Source organism: Aristolochia californica, unplaced genomic scaffold (genome assembly GCF_029961685.1).
Source record: "Aristolochia californica isolate CCGP_79_NKW_82.1479 unplaced genomic scaffold, dmAriCali1.0.hap1 SCAF_3, whole genome shotgun sequence".
Taxonomy (NCBI): Eukaryota; Viridiplantae; Streptophyta; class Magnoliopsida; order Piperales; family Aristolochiaceae; genus Aristolochia; species Aristolochia californica.
The window spans coordinates 22,610,026-22,633,392 of record NW_027181992.1 but is presented as its reverse complement, the minus strand read 5'-3'; the positions used below and the strand labels follow the sequence as shown (position 1 = coordinate 22,633,392).

The window sequence follows — 23,367 nt, the reverse complement described above, 5'->3', positions numbered from 1 at the left end:
ATGTAAGCGTAGAAGAGTAAATACCTGGTGAAGGTGCTGAAGATGCTCTTCCCAATTTTTCTTATACACCAAAAATATCATAAAAAATACGAAAACATTTTTCCTCAAGAGAGGAAAATACCTCATTCATGAGGGCCTGGAATGTGGATAGCGCATTTGAGAGACCAAATGGCATCACGAGGAACTCGAAATGATCGTGGTGCATGTGGAACACAGTTTTCTCCACATCTGATGGATGAACGTGGATTTGATGATAGCCAGACTTCAAATCTAGCTTGGTAAATATAGTAGCACTGTGTAACTCATCTAGCAACTCGTCCACCATTGGTATGGGAAATTTGTCTTTAATGGTGTGCGCATTGAGTTGCCTGTAATCCACACAAAACCTTCACGACTTATCATGATTGCGGACTAGTAATACCAAGGAGGAGAAAGGAGACCGACTCGGCTGAATAATTCCCTGGGCGAGCATATTTTGGCACTGCCTTTCAATCTCATCCTTCTGTAAGTGGGGATAACGATAAGGACCTACCATGACAGGTTCAATGCCCATTTTCGAACGGATGTAGTGATCACAGTGCCTAATAGGCGGAAGAGCAGTAGGTTCATGAAATATATCCTCAAAGTCTGTAAGTAATTGAGATAACTTATAGTTGTCGGTGCTATGGACCTGAACAGTCTGAAGTGCACAGGGCACTGGTGCCTGGGTGTCATGCAATGTGATCTGACGGTGGTCCTCTGTGAAGGTCATGGTTAGAGCCTGAAAATCCCATAAAATAGGCCCCCATAGTTGGAGCCATTTAATTCCAAGTACCAAATCAAATCCTGACAGTGGGATCACCGGGAAATCTGCAATAAAGGTGTGTCCCTCAATATCAAAGTGTGTGGCTGGAGAGATGCCCACACTGGTAATTTTAGCCCCATTGGTTACTGAGACAGAAAGGCCTGTCTGCTGCTGGATGACTAACCCAAGTTGTTTGGCCGCTGGCTGACTGATGAAATTATGCGTGCTGCCAGAGTCAACTAAAGCAAGTAATTGTAGATGATGTAACTGGGCTTTAACTTGCATGGTGTTAGAACTGCACAGGCCAGTCATGGCATGAAGTGAAATCTCTGGACCCTCTTGGTCTGTCTCCACAATCTCTTCCTCTAATAGTATGTCCTCACAATCCTCCCAGAGACATATACTGAATAATCTTTTGCATATGTGACCCTGGACATACTGTTCATCACAGTTAAAACAAAGGCCCTTGGCCTTTCTCTGATCCATTTATTTTTTGTTCAGTTTTTTGATGTAAGGAGTTGGTGGCATAGAGTTAGAACTATCTGGGAGTGGTGCTGCACTGGCTCTAGAACTTGGACGACCAGAACATGGTGTTGGCATAGTGGCATTGTGCCTTCCTGGCCAAGCTGGTTTTCTGACCAGTGAATCCTTTAGAACTCATTGCTTATGCTCAATTGACCTGGCTAAATTCATAGCGTGGTCCAAATCTATAGGACCATGTAATTCAACTTCCAGCCGTAGAGCTTCTGTCAAACCAGCAGTAAAGATGTGAACATACTGGGAGTGACTGACAAACTCATTAGCGCTGGGCAAACGTTCCTGAAAGGTTTTTTGATACACCTCTAGTGATCCATTCTGCTTATAATTGATTAATTCTCTTAATTGATTGCTACTAGCTGGAGGACCAAATCTCATCATGCATGATTGTCTAAAGTTTGCCCAATCCTGAACCAATTGGTCCTTTCGGAATTGGTGGTACCATAGGAGCGCTTCATAGAGCATGTGGTATGTGGCCAAATAAACCTTCTCATCTGCAGGTATTTTTTTATGATAAAATAATTGGTCACACTTGGTTAACCAAATCAATGGGTCCTTAGACCCATCATATGTAGGAAAATTGAGTTTGAAATACCTGGGAACTGTATTTGGTCCCTGTGCGGCAGGCCCCAGATGGGGATTGTTATGGCGCATTGGTGGTGGTGGCGGTAGTGGTGGCTGGTAATGATGGTGGTCAGCCGGTGGAGAGTAGGTTGCCAGCAGTGGCACTCGTAGACCACTGTCATCTCGTCGCCAGAGGCGGGCTTGGATGGCTACGTCCATGGATTTGATTGCCTCACGTAGGTCAGATGTGGTCTGACACGCTTCTTCCAGGGATTGAGCCTGAACATCTGTCCTTTGACGATTGTCTTCAACTAATTGCAGCAAATTCTTAGGGGAAGAGGAATCCCCAAGGGTGGACCTGTCTGATACGAAGATGTTAGGTTCTTCCCAAGCCCTGGATCGAGTCACCCTTCTTTCCTCTCTTCCCTCCATATTGAATCTTGACGCTGGAAGAGGTTTCTTGTTTCTTGTATGTGGAATGGTGGAATTCGGAATGTAATGATTGAGCTTTGAAGGAAGCTCGACCTGGACCTCAGAGGGAGAATCCAACCTAGACATCGAAGGGAGAATCTGACCTATTTAATTCTAATTTTCTCAATACTTACTTTCTTTCACCTTGACGTCCCCATAAATAGGGTTGAGGACGGAAATACAAATTAGACCCAATTGGTTCATGCCATACTACATCTAAACCAAACCAAACCAAATGGAATTACATTAAAAGTAAATTGACATAATTTATTTTCTATGCCTTTCGATAACTCATGATGCTATGGAGTCCATAACATTCTACTTCTCCCCCTCAAGTCGGGAGGTAATGGTAGTGATCCCAGCTTGAACTAAATATCATATATGTAGTAATAGGCCCAAATAACAGAGATGTACAAATTAGCCCTCAAACCAGGGAGAAGTGAGATATTTTCCTGATATATCAACTCAAAAAGTGACACAAAACAATCGGCTTAAATTCGGATTTTCAATGTAACAGAATACCAGAATGACCTTTGATTATTCCAATGCGAATATTTCTTTAAATAGAGATCAGATTAACATAAAATTTTCTCATTATGAAAGTAGAATTAAATACCTTTCATCCAAGTATAACTTCTCTTCATAAAATATAATTATCACAAGATAACTAATCTGATAAATTTCCTTCTCCGTCATCTGGAGGAACTAAGTACTGTTTCTCCTTTTTTTTCAAAATGACCATCAACTCTTCCAAGAACAATATCTCCTTATAAAAAAACATACAGAGAATTGGTTGAATAGGTAAGAAAATAGACTTACGTATCTTTCTTTTGACATATAATTCTCCTTATAAAGTCTCTTTATTGATAGCATAAAATACCTCGGACGTTGAGGCTTTCTGCTGCAGCTCGAACCTCTTTTTCAATCTGACCTTTCGTGTTTCAAATATATATTTCTCTTTGTAAATAACTCAGATAAAAAATTGGTTGAATAGGTAAAAGACTACACTTACATATATTTCTTTCGATATATATTTATCCATATAAAGTCTAGTTCTTGATAGCAAAAAATATGTCGGAATCTGAAGATTGATGCTGCTTCTCGAACCTTTTTGCAATCTGACCTTCACTCATTCAAATATTGACATCTCTCTGTAGATAATTTCGATTGGAACAAATTCTTTTTCTTTGGAAAGTAAACTGAAATATATTACCGTAAATATATAATTTACAATATGAAAAAATCGTTATAGAGGCAAAAAAATGCAAATAAAACTACGGGTATAGGGACTGAAAAAATAACTACAAACCTAGACTTAGGGTTTAGGGTTTAGAGAAAAGGATCACATTACCTCCATGAGTTGACCAAGTCAACTCACAAAACCTGCTTTTATACCATGTTGAATTTATGAAAAAGGAAAATACTTCATTGACATCAATAACTTGTTGTAATCAGAGTACATGAACCTCTATTTATAATAGAAGAATATAGTAGAGTCCAAATCCAGTAAAACTACCCTTGTCCCAACTTCACCCAAACTCTAACACTTAAAGATAAGTCCTAACATAATTAAATAACTCAATATAGATAAAACATAACTCAAACTAAAACTCTTCTTTGACGTGACCATAAGATAAGATACTTTTGTTAGTCCTTCTTGATCTTCCAAATAATGTAATAAGGATGTCAACTCATGGTAATCATTGGGGATCCTACTTCTTATGGGTTTGGGCCCATCTTGTGGGCCTTCCTTGGTTGTGTGGCCCATCTTATAATAATCTTAAATATGTGGGCCTTCTTTGGTCGTGTGGGTTTGAGCTTATCTTCCAACACCCTAAAAATTACATATACTATGGAATTATCTCTCTCAACATTTGTGCATTTCCAATTTAGATTTCAAGTTTTGTTTTAAAATCCAAAATTGACTTTTCACTCTCCCTTTTTCTCTCTCGTAAACAAAAAAAATGATAAGGCAAATAGATTGCAACAAAAGGAAAATTTTAGAGTTTATGTATGTAAAGAAAGTAAAATACTAATAAATGTAAGTAAAGAAAATGTATCCACACACCACCAACAAACAACCAAGTTTTGTCATCCATGTTCGCGAAATTCCATTTATACAACCCCTAATAGCTTGGAAATTTATAAGAAAGAGATTTCTAATTGATACTAACATATATTAAATACAGATATGCATGCACTAAACATGTTGAAGATGCAAATGACCAAAGGATCCAAGACTTTTAAGGAGAACAAAAAATGCTCATTAAATTCTCAGGTGAACTTGCGATGGGATATTTACTCGATCCAAACAAGCCATTTTTTTGCTGATTTACAAAACATGGATCTAAAAATCATAGATAATTTTAAAGTGATTGATCATGAGTAACGAGCTGTATTTTTTAAGAAATGACTTGTGGATTAGGAGTTAACACTCAGTTAAATCTCGCTCTCCCCCCTTTCTTCGATGTTTGCAAAACCTAATATATAAAAACTAAAAGATTTTTACACTCACTAAAAATTACAGAGACTTTTTGGAATTATCTCCCTCCACATTCGTGCATTTCCATTTTAGATGTCAAGTTTTATTCTAAAATCCAAACTTGAGTTTTCACTCTACCATTTTTCTCTTACAAACTGAAAAAGATAAGGCAAATAGATCGCAACAAAATGAAATTTTAGAGTTTATGTATGAAAAAACTTTAAAACAACAATTAATGCATGAAAAAAAATTTATCCACACACCACAAATGAACACCGAAGTTTTGTTATCCTTGTTTTGGAAATTCCACTAGTACGACCCCTAATAGCTTGGAGTTTTATTAGAAAGAGATTTTTAATTGATACTAACGTATTTTAAATAAGGATATGGATGCACGAAAAACGTTGAAGATGCAAATGACAAAAGGATCCAAGACTTTTAATGAGAACAACAAATGCTCTGTAAATTTTCAAGTGAACGTGCGGTGAGATATTTACAGATCCAAACAAGCCATTTTTTGCCGATTTACAAAAAGTTTTTCTAACAATCATAGATCATTGTAAAGTGATTATTCATGAGTAACGAGCCATTATTTTTTAATAAATGACTTGTGAGTAAGGAGTCAATACTAAGTTAAATCACCCGCTCCCCCCTTTTTTTTATGTTTGCAAAACCTAATATAAATAAACTAAAAGATTTTTACAGTCCCTAAAAATTACAGAGCCTTTTCGGAATTATCTCTTCTGCATTTTTGCCTTTCCATTTAGATGTCAAGTTTTATTCTAAAATCTAAATTTTACTTTTCACTCTACTTTTTTTCTCTCGTAAACAGAAAAAGATAAGGCAAATAGATCGCAACAAAATGAAAACTTTAGATTTCATGTATGCAAAAAATAATAAATGTAAGTAAAGAAAATTTATCCACAAACCACAAATGAACACTAAAGTTTTGTTATCCATGTTTGGGAAATTCCACTAGTACAACCCTAATAGCTTGGAATTTTATAAGAAAGAGATTTCTAATTGATACTAACATGTTGTAAATACGGATATGCATGCACGAAACATGTTGAAGATGAAAATGACCAAATGATCCAAGACTTTTAAGGAGAACAACAAATGCTCATTAAATTCTCAAGTGAATGTGCGGTGGGATATTTACCCGATCCTTACAAGCCATTTTTTGCTCATTTACAAAAAGTTGGTCTAAAACTCATAGATCATTGTAAAGTGATTGATCATGAGTAACGAGCTATATTTTTTTAAGAAATGACTTGTGGATTAGGAGTCAAAACTCAATTAAATGCCCCGCTCCACTCTTTTTCCAATGTTTGCAAAACCTAATATAAATAAACTAAAAGAGTTTTACGATCCCTAAAAATTATAGAGACTTTTTGGAATTATCTCTCTCTAAATTTGTGCATTTCCATTTTAGATGTCAAGTTTTATTCTAAAATCCAAACTTGAGTTTTCAGTCCCCCTTTTTTCTATCGTAAACAGAAAAAGATATGGCAAATAGATTGCAACAAAATGAAAATTTTAGATTTTATGTATGAAATAAATTTAAAACAATAATAAATGTATGTATAGAAAATTTATGCACACACCACAAACGAACACTAATGTTTTGTAATCCATGTTTGGGAAATTCCACTACTACAACCCCTAATAGCTTGGAATTTTACAAGAAAGAGATTTCTAATTGATCATAACATGTTTTAAATATGGATATGCATGCTCGAAACATGTTGAAGATACAAATGACCCAAGGATCCAAGACTTTTAAAGAGAACAACAAAGGCTCATTAAATTCTCTAGTGAACGTACAGTGGGATATTTAACCGATCCAAACAAGCCATTTTTTGCCCATTTACAAAAAGTTGATCTAACAATCATAGATCATTGGAAAGTGATTTGTCATTAGTAATGAGCTATATTTTTTTAAGAAATGACTTGTGGATTAGGAGTCAACTCATAGTTAAATTCCACGCACCCCCCATTTTTCGATGTTTGATAAACCTAATATATAAAAATTAAAAGAGTTTAACAATCCCTAAAAATTAAAGAGTCTTTTTGGAATTATCTCTCTTTGCATTTGTGCATTTCCATTTTAGATGTAAATTTTGTTTTAAAATCCAAACTAATGTTTTCACTTTACCTTTTTTTCTCTCATAAAAAAATGATAAGACAAATAGATCGCAACAAAATGAAAATTTTAGAGATTATGCATGCAAAAAATTAAAAAAATTTATCCATACACCACAAACGAACACTAAAATGTAGTTATCCATGTTTGGGATATTCTAGTAGTATAACCCATAATAGCTTGGAATTTTATTAGAAATAGATTTCTAATTGATCCTAACATATTTTTAACATAGATGTGCATGCACGAAACATGTTGAAGGTGCAAATGACCCAAGGATCCAATACTTTTAAGAAGAACAACAAATGCTCATTAAATTCCCAAGTGAACGTGTGGTGGGATATTTATCTGATACAAACAAGCCATTTTTTGCCCATTTTCAAAATATTAATATAAAAACCATAGATCATTCTAAAGTGATTGATCATGAGTAACGATCTATATTTTTTTAAGAAATGACTTATGCATTAGGAGTGAACACTAGGTAAAATCCCCTCTCCCCCCTGTTTCTGATTGTTTGCTAAACCTAATATATATAAAAATGAAAAGAGTTTTACATTCCCTAAAAATTACAAAGACTTTTGGAATTATCTCTCTCTGCATTTGGGTATTTCCTAACTAGAGTTTTCATTCTACCTTTTTCCTCTAGTAAACAAATAAAGATAAGGCAAATAGATCGAAACAAAATGAAATTTTAGAGTTTATGTATGTAAAAAATTTTAAACCCTAATAAATTTAATTAAAGAAAATTTATCCACAATACACAAACGAATACCAAAGATTTGTTATCCATGTTTTGGAAATTCCACTAGTACAACCCCTAATAGCTTGGAATTTTATAAGAAAGAGATTGCTAATTGATACTAACATATTTTTAATATGAATGTACATGCACGAAACATGTTGAAGATGTAAATGACCTAAGGATCCATAATTTTAAGGAAAACAAAAAATGTAGTTAAATTCACAAGTGAACGTGCGGTGGGATATTTACCTGATACAAACACACCATTTTTTGCCCTATTACAAAAAGTTGATCTTCCAATCCAGGATCATTGTAAAGTGATTAATCATGAGCCATGAGCTATATTTTTGTGAGAAATCACTTATGGCTTAGGAGTCAACACTCAGTTAAATTCCCCGCTCCCCCCTTTTTCGATGTTTTATATATAAAAACTAAAAGAGTTGTACAATCTATAAAAATTACAGAGACTTTTTGGAATTATCTCTCTCTGCATTTGTGTATGTCCATTTTAGATGTCATTGTTTTAAAATCCAAACTAGAGTTTTCACTCTCCCTTTTTTCTCTAGTTAAGAAAAAAACGATAAGGGGGAAGCAAAAAAATGAAAATTTTAGAGTTGATGTATGCAAAAAAAATAAAACTATAATAAATTTCTGTAAAGAAAATTTATCCTCACACCACAAATGAACACCAAAGTTTGGTTATCCATGTTTGGGAAATTCCTCTCGTACAACCCCTAATAGCTTGGAATTTTTATAAGAAAGAGATTTCTATTTGATCCTAACATGTTTTAAATATGGATATTCATGCACGAAACATGTTGAAATTGCAAATGACCCAAGGATCCAAGAATTTTAATTAGAACAACAAATGCTCATAAAATTCCCAAGTGAATGTGCGTGGGATATTTACCCGATCCAAAGAAGAAACTTTTTGCCTATTTAGAAAAACTTGATCTAACAATCACAGATCATTGTAAAGTGATTGATTATGAGTAACGAGGTATATTTTTGTAAAGAATCACTTGTGGATTAGGAGTCAACCCTCAGTTAAATCCTCGCTTCCCCTTTTTTCCAATGTTTGCTAAACCTTATATATATAAACTAAAAGAGTTTAACATTCGCTAAAACTTGCAGAGACTTTTTGGAATTATCTCTCTCTGTTTTTTTTTCATTTCCATTTTAGATGTCAAGCTTTGTTTTTAAATCCAAACTAGAGTTTTCACTCTCCCTTTTTTCTCTCGTAAACAAAAATAGATAAGGCAAATAGATCCCAACAAAATGAAAATTTTAAAGTTTGTGTATGCAAAAAAATTAAAACAATAATAAATGTAAGTAAAGAAAATTTATCCACACACCACAATAGAACACCAAAGTTTTCTTATCCATGTTTGGGAAATTCCACTTGTACAACCCCTAATAGCTTGTAATTTTATAAAAAAGAGATTTCAAAGTGATCCTAACATGTTTTAAATATGGATGTACATGCACGAAACATGTTGAAGATCCAAATGACCAAAGGATCCAAGACTTTTCAGGAGAACAATAAATGCTCAACAAATTCTCAGATGAACGTGCGGTGGGTTATTCACCTGATCCAAACAAGCGATTATTTGTTCATTTACAAAAATTTGATCTAATAATCATAGATCTTTGTAAAGTGATTGATCATGACTAACGAGCTATTTTTTTTTGTAAGAAATGACTTGTGGATTAGAAGTCAACACTCAGTTAAATCACCCACTGCCCCCTTTTTCTGATGTTTGATAAACCTAATATATAAAAACTAAAAGAGTTTTACAATCCCTAAAAATTAGAGAGACTTTTTGGAATTATCTCTCTCTGCATTTGTACATTTCCAGTTTAGATGTCAAGTTTTCTTTTAAAATCCAAACTTTAGTTTTCACCCTCCCTTTTTCTCTAGTAAACAAAAAGAAATGAGGCAAATAAGTCATAACAAAATGAAAATTTTAGAGTTCATGTATGCAAAAAATTTAAACAATAACAAATGTAAGTAAAGAAAATTGATCCACACATCACAAACGACCACAAAATTTTTGTTGTCCATGTTTGGTAAATCCCACTAGTACAACCCCTAATAGCTTGGAATTTTATAAGAAATAGATTTCTAATTGATCCTAACATGTTTTATATATGGATATGCATGCATGAAACTTGTTGAAAATGAAAATGACTCAAGGATCCAAAACATTTAAGGAGAACAACAAATGCTCATTAAATTCTCAAGTGAACGTGCGGTGGGATATTTACCCAATCCAAAGAAGCCATTTTTGGCCCATTTACGAAAAGTTGATCTAACAATCATAGATCATTGTAAAGTAATTTATTAAGAGTAATTAACTAGATTTTTGTATGAAATGACTAATGGATTAGGTGTCAACACTAAGTTAAAACCCCCGCTCCCCTCTTTTTTCGTTGTTTGCAAAACCTAATACATAAAAACTAATTAGGTTTTACAAACCCTTAAAATTACACAGACTTTTTGGAATCCTCTCTCTTTGTATTTTAAAATTTCCATTTTAGATGCAAATTTTTGTTTTAAAATTCAAACAAGACTTTTCAGTCTCCCTTTATCCTCTTGTAAACAAAAAAATACATAACGTAAATAGATCGCAACAAAATGAAAATTTTAGAGGTTAAGTATGCAAAAAAATTTAAAAAATAAAAATTTAACTAACGAAATTTTATCCACAGACCACAAACGAACACCAATGTTTTGCTATCTTTGTTTGGGAAATTCCACTAGTACAACCCCTAATAGCTTGGAATTTTGTAAGTAAGAGATTTTTTATTGATCCTAACATGTTTTAAAAATGGATAGGCATGCATGAAACATGTTGAAGATGCAAATGACCCAAGGATTCAAGAATTTTTAGGAGAACAACAAATGCTCATAAAATTCTCATGTGAACATGCAGTGGGATATTTTCCCAATCCAAACTAGCTATATTTTTCCCATTTACAAAAAGTTGATCCAACAATCATAGATCATTGTAAAGTGATTGATCATGTGTAACAAGCAATATTTTTGTAAATATTGACTTGTGGTAGGAGTCAACACTTAGTTAAATCCCCCGCTCCCCCCCTTTTTCCTATGTTTCCAAAACTTAATATTTAAAAAATAAAAGAGTTTTACAATCCCAAAAAAATACAGTGACTTTTTGGAATTGTCTCTATCTGCATTTTTGTATTTCCATTTTAAATGTCAAGCTTTGTTTTTAAATAAAATCTTGAGTTTTTACTCTCCCTTTTTCTCTCGTAAACAAAAATAGATAAGGCAAATACATCACACAAAATGAAAAATTTAGAGTTTATGTATGCAAAAATATTTTAAAAATAATATATAAGTAAAAAAAATTTATCGAAACACCAGTATTAAATACCAAAGTTTTCTTATCCAAGTTTGGGAAATTCCACTAGTACAACCCCTAATAGCTTGGAATTTTATAAGAAAGAAATTTCTAATTGATCCCAACATGTTTTAAATGTGGATGTGCTTGGACAAAACATGTTGAAGAAGCATATGACCCAAGAATCCAAGACTTTTATGAAGAACAACAAATGCTCATTAAATTCTCAAGTGAACATGTGGTGGGATATTTACCCAATCCAAACAAGCCATTTTTTTCCCATTTACAAAACGTTGATCTAACAATCATAGATTATTGCAAAGTGATTGATCATGACTAACGAGCTATATTGTTATATGAAATGACTTGTGGATTAGGATTCAACACTCAGTTAAATCCCCCCGTTGCCCCCTTTTTCCAATGTTTGCAAAGCCTAATATATAAAAACTAAAAGAGTTTTACAATTCCTAAAAATTGCAGAGACTTTTTGGAATTATCTCTCTCTGCATTTGTGCATTTCCATTTTAGATGTCAAGTGTTGGAAGATAAGCTCAAGCCCAAACGACCAACTAAGGCCCACATATGTAAGATTATTATAAGATGGGCCACACAACCTTGGAAGGCCACAAGATGGGCCCAAGCCCATAAGTAGGACCCACAATGATTACCATGAGCTAGCATCCTTATCACATTAGTTGGAAGATCAAGAAGGACTCACAAAAGTATATTTATCTTAGGGTCACGACCAAGAGGAGTTTTAGTTTGAGTTACATTTGTCTTCTAGCAATATTGAGTTATTTTATTATATTTGGAATTATCTTTTAAGTGTTAGAGTTTGGGAGTAATTGGGACAAGGGTAGTTTTATTGTAATTGGAATCTACTACCTTCCTCTATTATAAATAGAGGTTCATGTACTCTGATTACAACAAGTTATTGATGTCAATGAAGTATTTCACTTTTCCATAAATTAAACATCAAGTTTTGTTTTAAAATGCAAACTTGAGTTTTCACACTCCCTTTTTACTCTCGTATAAAAAAAAAAAAGATAAGGCAAAAAGATTGCAACAAAATGAAAATTTTAGAGATTTGTATGCAAAAAAATTTCAAAAAAATTAAATTAAAGAAAATTTATCCACACACCACAAACGAACACCAAAGTTCTGTTATCCTTGTTTGGGAAATTCCACTTGTACAACCCCTAATAGCTTGGAATTTTATAAGAAAAAGAATTCTTATTGATCCTACCATGTTTTAAATATGGATATGCATACACGAAACATGTTGAAGATGCAAATCACCCAAAGATCCAAGACTTTTAAGGAGAACAACAGATGCTCATGAAATTCTCAAGTGAACGTGCAGTGGGATATTTACCTGATCCAAACAAGCCATTTTTTGATGATTTACAAAAAGTTGATCAAACAATCATAAATCATTGAAAAGTGAATGAACATGAGTAACAAGCTATATTTTTGTAAGAAATGACTTGGAGATTAGGAGCCAACATTCAGTTAAATCGTCCACTCCCCCCTTTTTTCGATGCTTGCAAAACCTAATATATAAAAACTAAAAGTTTTTTACATTCCCAAAAAATTACAAAGATTTTTTGGAATTATCTCACTCTGCATTTGTGCATTTCCATTTTATATGTCAAGTTTTGTTTTAAAATCCAAACTATTATTTTCACTCTCCCTTTTTTTTTGTAAAAAAAAAAGGCAAATAGATCGTAACAAAATGAAAATTTTAGAGTTTATGTATACAAATTTTTTTAAAAATAATAAATATAGATAACGAAAATTTATTCTCACACTAAAAACGAACACCAAAGTTTTGTTGTCCATATTTTGGAAATTTCACTAGTACAACCCCTAATAGCTTGGAATTTTATACCAAAGAGATTTCTAATTGATCCTAACATGTATTAAATATGGATATGCATGCACGAAATATGTTGAAGATGCAAATGACCCAAGGATCCAAGACTTTTAAGGAGAACAAAAAATGCTCATAAAATTATCAAGAGGACATGCGGTAGGATATATACCCGACCCAAACAATCCATTTTTTGCCCATTTACAAAAATTTGATATAACAGTCATTGATCATTGTAATGTGATTGATCAAGAGTAACGCGCTATTTTTTTTTTTTTATGAAATTACTTATGGATTTGGTGTCAACACCTAGTTAAATCCCCCACTCCCCCCTTTTTTCGATGTTTGCAAAACCTAATATATAAAAACTAAAAGAGTTTTAGACTCCCTAAAAATTATATAGAATTTTTGGAATTATCTCTCTCTGCATTTGTTCATTTCCATTTTAGATGTCAAGTTTTGTTTTTAAATCCAAACTAGAGTTCACTTTACCTTTTTTCTCTTGTAAACAAAACAAAAACAAAAAAATAAATAGATCGCAACAAAATAAAAATTTTAGAGCTTAAATATGCAATAAAATTAAAACAATAATTAAATTAAGAATGGAAAATTTATCCACACACCACAAACGAACACCAATGTTTTGATATCCATGTTTGGGAAATTCCACTTGTACAACCCCTAATTGCTTGGAATTTTATTAGAAGTAGATTTCTAATTGATCCTAACATTTTTTAAATATGGATATGCATGCTCGAAGCATGTTGAAGATCCAAATAACCCAAAGATCCTAGATTTTTAAGGAGAACTGAAAATGCTCATTAAATTTTAAAGTGAAGGTGTGGTAGGATTTACCCGATGCAAATAAGCAATTTTATGCCCATTTCAAAAAGTTGATCGAACAATCATAGATCATTGTAAAGTGATTGATCATGAATAACGAGCTATATTTTTTTAAGATATGACTTATGGATTAGGAGTCAACACACAGTTAAATCCCTACTCCCCCCTTTTTATGATGTTTGCAAAACCTCATATATTAAAACTAAAATAGTTTTACAATCCCTAAAAATTACAGAGACTGTTTGGAATTATCTCTCTATGCATTTGTGCATTTCCATTTTTTATTTCAAGTTTTGTTTTAAAATCCAAATAAGAGTTTTCACTCTCCCTTTCTATCTCGTTAACAAAAAAGCATAAGGCAATTAGATCGCAGCAAAATGAAAATTTTAGAGTTTATGTATGCAAAAAATTTGAAACCATAAAAAATTTATTTAAAGAAAATTTATCCACACACCACAAACGAACATCAAAGTTTTGTTATCCATGTTTTGAACATTCCACTAGTACAACCCCTAATAGCTTGGAATTTTATAAGAAAGAAATTTCTAATTGATCCTAACATGTTTTTAATATGGATGTGCATGCACGAAATATGTTGAAGATGCAAATGACCCAAGGACCCAAGACTTTTAAGGAGAACAACAAATGATCATAAAATTCTCAAGTGAACGAGCGGTGGGATATTTACCCAATCCAAACAAGCCATTTTTTACCCATTTAAAAAAATTTGATCTAAGAATCATAGATCATTGTAAAGTGATTGATCTTGAGTAATGAGCTATATTTTTGTAAGAAATTACTTGTCAATTAGGAGTCAACACTCAGTTAAGTCCCCCGCTCCCCCCTTTTTCCAATGTCTGCAAGAGCTATTATATAAAAACCAAAAGAGTTTTATAATCCCTATAAGTTATAGAGACTTTTTTTATTTATCTCTCTCTGCATTTGTCCATTTCCACTTTAGATGTCAAGTTTTGTTTTAAAATCCAAACTTGAGTTTTCACTCCCTTTTTTCAATCGTAAACAAAAAAAAAAATTAAGGCAAATAGATCATAACAAAATTAATATTTTGGATTTTATGTATGCAAAAAATTTAAAATAATTATAAATATAAGTAATGAAAATTTATCCACACACCAAAAATGAACACCAAAGTTTTGTTATCCATATTTGGGAAATCCCACTAGTACAACCTCTAATAACTTGGAATTTTATAAGAAATAGATTTCTAATTGTTCATAAAATGTTTTAAATATGGATATGCTTGCACGAAACATGTTGAAGATGCAAATGACCCAAGGATACTAGAGTTTTAAGGAGAACAACAAATTCTCATCAAATTCTCAAGTGAACATGTAGTGGGATATTTAACCGATATAAACAAGCCATTTTTTCCCATTTACTAAAAGTTGATCTAACAATCGTAGATCATTGTAAAGTGATTGATCATGAGAAATGAGGTATATTTTTGCAAGAAATGACTTATGGAGTAGGAGTCAACAATCAGTTATTTCCCCCGCTCCCCCCTTTTTTTGATGATTGCAAAACCTAATACATAAAAACTAAAAATGTTTTACAATCCATAAAAAATACAGAGGATTTTTGGAATTTTTTTCTCTCTGCATTTTTGATTTTCCATTTTAGATGTCCATTTTTGTTTTAAAATCCAAACCTTAGTTTTCACTCTCTTTTTTTTTCTCGTAAAAAAATATATTAAGGCAAATAGATTGTAACAAAATGAAGATTTTAAAGTTTATGTATGCAAATAATTTAAACAATAATAAATGTAAGTAAAGAAAATTTATTCACACACCACAAACGAACACCAAAGTTTTGTTGTCCAAGTTAGGGAAATTCCACTAGTACAACCCCTAATAGCTTGGAATTTCATAAGAAACAAATTTGTTATAGATCCTACTATGTTTTAAATATGGATATGTATGCAGGAAATATGTTGAAAATGAAAATGACCTAAAGATCCATGACTTTAAAGGATAACAACAATTGCTCATTAAATTCTCAAGTGAACGTGCAGTGGGATATTTACCTGGTCCAAACAAGCCATTTTTTTATCATTTAAAAAAAGTTGATCTAATAATTATAGATCATTGTAAAGTTATTGATCAAAAGCGATGAGCTATATTTTTTGTAAGAAATGACTGATGGATTAGGGGTCAACACTCATGTAAATCCCCCGCTCCCTCCTTTTTCCTATGTTTGTAAAACCTAATGTACAAAAAACAAAATAGTTTTACAACCTTTAAAAATTACAGATACTTTTTGGAATTATCTCTCTCTGCTTTTGTTCATTTCCTTTTTAGATGTCAAATTTTGTTTTAAAATCAAAACTTGAGTTTTCACTCTCCCTTTTTTTCTCTTGTAAACAAAAAAAGATAAGACAAATAGATTGCTACAAAAACGAAAATTTTAGAGTTTATGCGTGAAAATAAATTAAAAAAATAATAAATATTTGTAAAGAAAATTTATCCACACACCACAAACGAATACAAAAGTTTTGTGATCCATGTTTGGGAAATTCCACTAGTACAACACCTAATAGCTTTGAATTTTATAAGAAAGATATTTCTAATTGATCCTAACATGGTTTAAATAAGGATATGCATGTATGAAATGTGTTGAAAATGCAAATGACCCAAGGATCCATGACTTTTAAGGAGAAAAAAAATGCTCATTAAATTTTCAAGTGAACGTGCGGTACAATATTTACACGATCCAAATAAGCCATTTTTTGCCCATTTAAAGAAAGTTGATCTAACAATCATAGATCATTGTAAAGTGATTTATCGAAAGGAACTAGCTATATTTTTTTAAGAAACGACTTATGGATTAGGTGTCAACACTCAGTTAAATCCCCGCTCCCTCATTTTTTCGATGTTGGCAAAACCTAATATACAAAAAAAAAAAAGAGTTTTACAATCCCTAAAAATAACATAAACATTTTGGAATTATTTCTCTCAGCATGTGTGCATTTCCATTTTAGATGTCAAGTATTGTTTTAAAATCCAAACTTGAGTTTTCACTCTCCCTTTTTTCTCACGTCTACAAAAAAAGAATAAGACAATTAGATCGCAACAAAATGAAAATTTTAGAGTTTATGAATGAAAATTTTAAAAATTAATAAATATAAGTAAATAAAATTTATCCACACACCACAAACGAACACATAAGTTTAGTTATCCATGTTTGGGAAATTCCACTAGTACAACCTCTAATAGCTTGGAATTTTATAAGAAAGTGATTTCTAATTTATCCTAATATGTTTTTAATATAGATGTGCATGAAAGAAACATGTTGAAGATGCAAACGACCCAAAGATACAAGATTTTTAAGGAGAACAACAAATGCTCTTCAAATTCTCAAGTGAACATGCAGTGGGATATTTACCTGATCCAAAGAAACCATTTTTTGCCCATTTACAAAAAGTTGATCTAACATTCATACATCATTGTAAACTAATTGATAATGAGTAACGAGGTATACTTTTTTAAGAAATGACTTGTGGATTAAGAGTCAATATTCAGTCAAATCCCCCACTGCCCCCTTTTTTCTGATGATTGCAAAGCCCAATACATAAAAACTAAAAGAGTTTTACAATCCCTAAAAAGTACAGAGGATTTTTAGAATTATCTTTTTCTGCATTTGTGCATTTTTGTTGTAGATGTCCAGTTTTGTTTTAAAATCCAAACTTGAGTTTTCACTCTCCCTTTTTTTCTCGTAAAACAAAATTAAGACAAATAGATTGTAAAAAAATGAAAATTTTAAAGTTTATGTACGCAAAAAATTTAAACAATAATAAATTTAAGTAAAGAAAATTTATCCACACACTACAAACGAACACCAAAGTTTTGTTGTCCACTAGTAGAACTCCTAATATCTTGGAATTTTATAAGAAAGAGATTTCTAATTGATCCTAACATGTCTTAAATAAGGATATGCATGCACGAAATGTGTTGAAAATGCAAATGACCCAAGGATCCATGACTTTTAAGGAGAACAACAAATGCTCATTAAATTCTCAAGTAAACGTGCGGTGGGATATTTACCCAATCCAAACATGCCATTGTTTGCCCATTGAAAAAAAGTTGATCTAACAATTATAGATCAATGTCAAGTGCTTGATCAAAAGCAACAAGCTATATCTTTGTATGTAATGACTTATGGATTAGGTGTTAACACTCAAGTAAATCCCCCGTTCCCTCCTTTTTTTGATGTTTTTAAAACCTAATAGATAAAAAATAAAAGAGTTTTACAATCCCTAGAAATTACAAAGACTTTTTGGAATTATCTCTCTCTGCAATTTTTGCATTTACACTTTACATGTCAAGCTTTGTTTTTAAATCCAAACTTGAGTTTTCACTCACCCTTTTTTCTCTCGTAATAAAAAATAGATAAGGCAAATACATCACAAAAAAATAAAAAATTTAGAGTTTATGTATGCAAAAAATTTAAAACAATAATAAATGAAGTAAATTTATCCACACACCACAATCCCTAAAAATTAAAGAGGCTTTTTGGAATTATCTCTCTCTGCATTTGTGCATTTCCATTTTAGATATCAAGTTTTGTTTTAAAATCCAAAATAGAGTTTTCACTCTACCTTTTTTTCTCTCATAAACAAAAAATGATTATGCATGCAAAAAATTTAAAAAAATAATAAATATTAGTAAATAAAATTTATCCATACACCACAAACGAATACTAAAATTTAGTTATCCATGTTTGGGATATTCCACTAGTATAACCCATAATAGCTTGGAATTTTATAAGAAATAGATTTCTAATTGATACTAACATGTTTTGAACATAGATGTGCATGCATGAAACATGTTAAAGATGCAAATGACCCAAGGATCCGATACTTTTAAGGAGAAAAACAAATGCTCATTAAATTCCTAAGTGAAAGTGTGGTGGGATATTTACTCAATACAAACAAGCCATTTTTTGCCCATTTGCAAAACGTTGATATAACAATCATAGATCATTCTAAAGTGATTGATCATGAATAACGATCTAAATTTTTTATGAAATGATTTATGGATTAGGAATCAACACTCATTTAAATCCCCCACTTCCCCCTTTTTTCGATTGTTTGCTAAACCTAATATATATAAAACCTACATGAGTTTTACAATCCCCAAAAATTACATAGACTTTTTGGAATTATCCCTCTCTGGATTTGGGTATTTCCAAACTAGAGTTTTCACTCTCCTTTTTTCCTCTAGTAAACAAAAAACGATAAGGCAAATAGATTGTAACAAAATGAAAATTTTAGAGTTTATGTATGTAAAAACTTTTAAACCATAATAAATTTAATTAAAGAAAATTTATCCAAAATACACAAACGAATACCAAAGATTTGTTATCCATGTTTTGGAAATTCCACTAGTACAACCCCTAATAGCTTGGAATTTTATAAGAAAGAGTTTTCTAATTGATACAAACATGTTTTTAATATAGATGTGCATGCACGAAACATGTTGAAGATGTAAATAACCCAAGGATCCATAATTTTAAGGAGAACAACAAATGCTAGTTAAATTCACAAGTGAACTTGCGGTGGGATATTTACCCGATACAAATACGCCATTTTTTGTCCTTTTACATAAAGTTGATCTTCCAATCCAAGATCATTGTAAAGTGATTCATCATGAGCAATGAGCTATATTTTTGTGGGAAATCTCTTATGGCTTAGGAGTCAACGCTCAGTTAAATTCCCCGCTTCCCCCCTTTTCTGATGTTTTAAAACCTAATATATAAAAACTAAAAGAGTTGTACAATCTATAAAAATTACAGAGACTTTTAGGAATTATCTCTCTTTTCATTTGTGTATTTGCATTTTAGATGTCATTGTTTTAAAATCCAAACTAGAGTTTTCACTCTCGCTTTTTTCTCTACTTAAGAAAAAAACGATAATGCAAATAGATTGCTACAAAATGAAAATTTTAGAGTTGATGTATGCAAAAACCATAACACTATAATAAATTTTAGTAAAGAAAATTTATCCTCACACCACAAACGAACACCAAAGTTTGGTTATCCATGTTTGGGAAATTCCTCTAGTACAACCCCGAATATATTGGAATTTATAAGAAAGAGATTTCTATTTGATCCTAACATGTTTTAACTATGGATATTCATGCACGAAACATGTTGAAGATGCAAATGACCCAACAATCCAAGAATTTTAATTAGAACAACAAATGCTCATAAAATTCTCAAGTGAATGTGCGTGGGATAGTTTCCCGATCCAAACAAGAAAATTTTTTTCGATTTACAAAAACTTGATCTAACAATCATAGATCATTGTAAAGTGATTGAAGATAGTCAGGGTCGAGCTAATTCAGAGGTGATAAGAAAACTGCAAGAGGACGGGCAGTGGTATGATGAAAGGCCTGGAAGACAAGGCGAATATTGCAATTTACTGCTTCACAGTTTGGGTTTTCTGGAATTGTTGCAAAATATGATGGGAGGAATCTTTTTATTACTGTTATGGTTGATGGGTTCTATCAAGAAGGATATCTTAAAGAGACTTTGTTCTCTGTGAGAGGATACGAGCCAAGGGTGTTCATCCTTATCTAGTTACTTGTAATGCAGTGCTTAATGGTTTGTTGCATGCGGGATGTCTGGTACAAGCATTTAGGCTTTTTGATTCATGAGAGAAAATTAATGTTCTTCCCTCTGTGTCTACATATGCAATTTTGATAGATGCTGTATGTAAAGAAGGATTCCTACAAGATGTAGATGTTGGAGCTTCTGACTTAGATGGAAGGATTCGGGAGAGGAGAAAGGAGGAAGCAGCTGGTTTTGCAACACGTGGTTTCTACCACAAATTGTTTTGTGCTGCTGTTGTAGAACTGCAGCAACCAGTGCTACCAGCCAGCCAAGCAAACAATGCTGCTGTGGCGGTCCAGCATACATTGCTGCTCGATAGCCAAGGACACAATGCTGCTATCCCAGTGCAGAACACAGTGCTGCTGTGGCAGTGTAGAAAAGTTTGCTGCTAGACAGACAACAACCACTGCTGAATTCGATGATTTTTATGTTTAGAAATTTGGTTTTTTTGGAAAAAGTGGAGAATCTATTGTGGAGAATGATTTTTATGACAGTTGAAGGGGAAAAAATTAAATTCTTGGCGCCTGGACAGCATATAGTTGCTTCAGTTTTGGATACTATTCTAGGTTCAAACAAAAAGCAGTCAAGGGGTGGGGACAATATTTCCGGTGAGCTTCAATACAAGGTTGCTAAAAACAGCACACAGTGGGCAGATTGTGATATTAGGGAGTCTTCCATGGTCATCCCACAAACTGCTACCAACACAAGCCTACACCATATTGGTCTGCGGCTGCAACAAAGACTTCAACAACAAAAGTATGTTGCTGTTTGTGCGCAGTTCATCAGGTATGGGAGATTTGGGCACGATTTTATTAAGTTAAGCCTCATGCATGTGAATGAATCCATTGTAATGGTTCATAAGGGATCCATAGATGAAGGGTTCTATATCACATGGGTTATGTACAGTATCCATAGAACTATTTGGTACAATGGAACCTCATGACGTTGAACTAGAGGAGGCCACTTACCTACGTATGCTCAGTGCTTACGGCCATGGTACTTTAGTCGAGGATGATGGGCAATTTTCTGAACATGGACTGGGTCCAAAGACTAAGGTTACCGGGGACATGCTACATTTTTCCAATGAGGCAATCGTTGGGGCAGATCCCACAAAGGCTGTTAATGTCAAAGAAGAAGTTACCAGTTTGGCGGAGGTAATAGTTCAACTTGTTGTTCGGTTGCTTATCCGTATTTGGGTATGCTACAACAAGTGATGCTTCTCTAGTTGGATGCTCCAGTTTTGTAGTCCAGAGGGCTGACACAGATACTGCGGTTGATACTTGAGAACAGGTGGAGATGTCGGCACGGGCAAGCAGACCCTACCTTCGAGCTTGAGGACAAGCTCTCTCCCAGGGGTGTAATGTTATGCACGCAATAACATTATTAATTTAATTATTTTTCTTTAATTTACTTTATTTTATTTCAGTTAAAGAATTAATAGGCTACAGGGGCATTTTTGGAATATTTATTTATAGGGGTATTTTTGTAATATTTTATCTTAAACCTTGTAAGGGTGAACCCTATTTAAGGGGTAAGAGTAATGAGAAAGGCAAGTATTGATTTAGGTTAAATAGGGTTATGAGTTCTCCTCAACGTGCTCAAGGGTGTGCATTCTCCTCAAAGAACCTAGGGTTTCAAGCTTCACTTTGGCTTGATTTTCGTCCTTCTCTTCTTCCTCCCTACAAATCCATGTGCTAGATCCAGGACCATAACACATGTACTGCACCTGCAATGTCTCTAGACCTGTAAATGGGTTACCCTATCCTGGTAAATGATCCATATCTGGATTGAGCATGCAGGAGATTGTGGAGGATGCATGGTTGGAGTTCCCTTTCTAAACCCCATTAGATGACTCAGAATCAAAACATTATTGGCAGTTAGAGCAGGTGTGGATCCCACAGTTGAAATGGCATCACTCAAAGAACTCCCTTTGGAAGTATTGTCATTACCAGATGGAGAGAATGATGCACCATTCTGCTATTTTGCTATAGGAGCTCGTGGCTGATGTGGGCCTGCTATGTCATTTGGCTTCTGCATAGCAACACTCTTTGATTGTTAGGAGTTGGGCAATTAGAATGGCATTGGCGGAAGAAGAGATATAAATATTAGTCTCCAATGCCCATGCCTGCAACGCTTGCAATTGAGCCACAAAAAAATTGGCTATTTCCAAGGTTTTGTATGCCTAGAGGGCCTTGTGGTATTTGCAAGGGGGGTCTCATCATATTTGCTTGAGGAGGTCTAAGTTCACTTGTCTGGCCTCGATCCATCTGCTTCTCACCAAGACCAAAATGATTAGTAGGCTTCTGATAATTGGATAGTTGCCCCTGATTGGCGGCCTGGAGAGACAAGAGCTCATGCATCTTAAGATTGTTCATACACATTTCCTGATTCTTTACAAATGGGCCCAACATTCTTCCTAGAGGTTCTTGTTGCAATGCATGTTCCTAAGCCTTCTGTTGAGCAGCCTGAAAAGCATACTGTAAGTATGCCTGATGAACTGCATTCTGAGCATGTTGTTCTGGCCTTGAAACCTTATTGTGGTTCTCCTCATGAAACTGAAAAGATGCTTGTTGTTGAGACAAATCCATGAATTTCCTGGACTGTTGAGGGAATACAGTAGCTTCAAATGATGAAGGAAAGCCACCAATACCACCCGAAGGTGCATTATCTTCAAAGAAACTCCCTGCTTCTTGCTACACTTCTAGACCGAGCTCGGTGAACCCTAATAAACATCCGAGTCCACTGATGTCTGAGAGGCTCGTTCATCCATCCAGGTTAAATACACGCTGGCATCCAACTTGTACCACTGCCCTTGAATATTCTTCCCATAGTAGACGTAGTTCCCAGAAATTTCCATGTTGTTGAGCTTGCCAGCTTTTCCCAACTGCAAGCGTTGTACAACAATTGGCATAACACTAGGGCCT

At 33.4% G+C, this 23,367-nt stretch overlaps 1 protein-coding gene across 1 annotated transcript; it reads right to left on the bottom strand.

Moving 5' to 3' along the window:
* Window positions 1-388: 388 nt before the first annotated feature.
* Window positions 389-2,104, bottom strand: LOC137959470 (uncharacterized). The gene is made up of 2 exons (XM_068806837.1): window positions 1,917-2,104; window positions 389-1,010 (listed from the first exon to the last, which is right to left on the bottom strand). Exons 1-2 carry the CDS (start codon window positions 2,102-2,104, stop codon window positions 389-391), a joined length of 810 nt encoding a protein of 269 aa, XP_068662938.1.
* Between the last annotated feature and the right edge of the window lie 21,263 nt (window positions 2,105-23,367).

Excerpts from the sequence above, each read along its gene's own strand:
- LOC137959470 (XM_068806837.1), bottom strand. The coding sequence starts at position 2,104 with ATGGACGTAGCCATCCAAGCCCGCCTCTGGCGACGAGATGACAGTGGT. Across the intron at positions 1,011-1,916 it reads GGACCAAATACAGTTCCCAG|CACGCATAATTTCATCAGTC; the intron begins GTATTTCAAACT and ends TGACTCTGGCAG.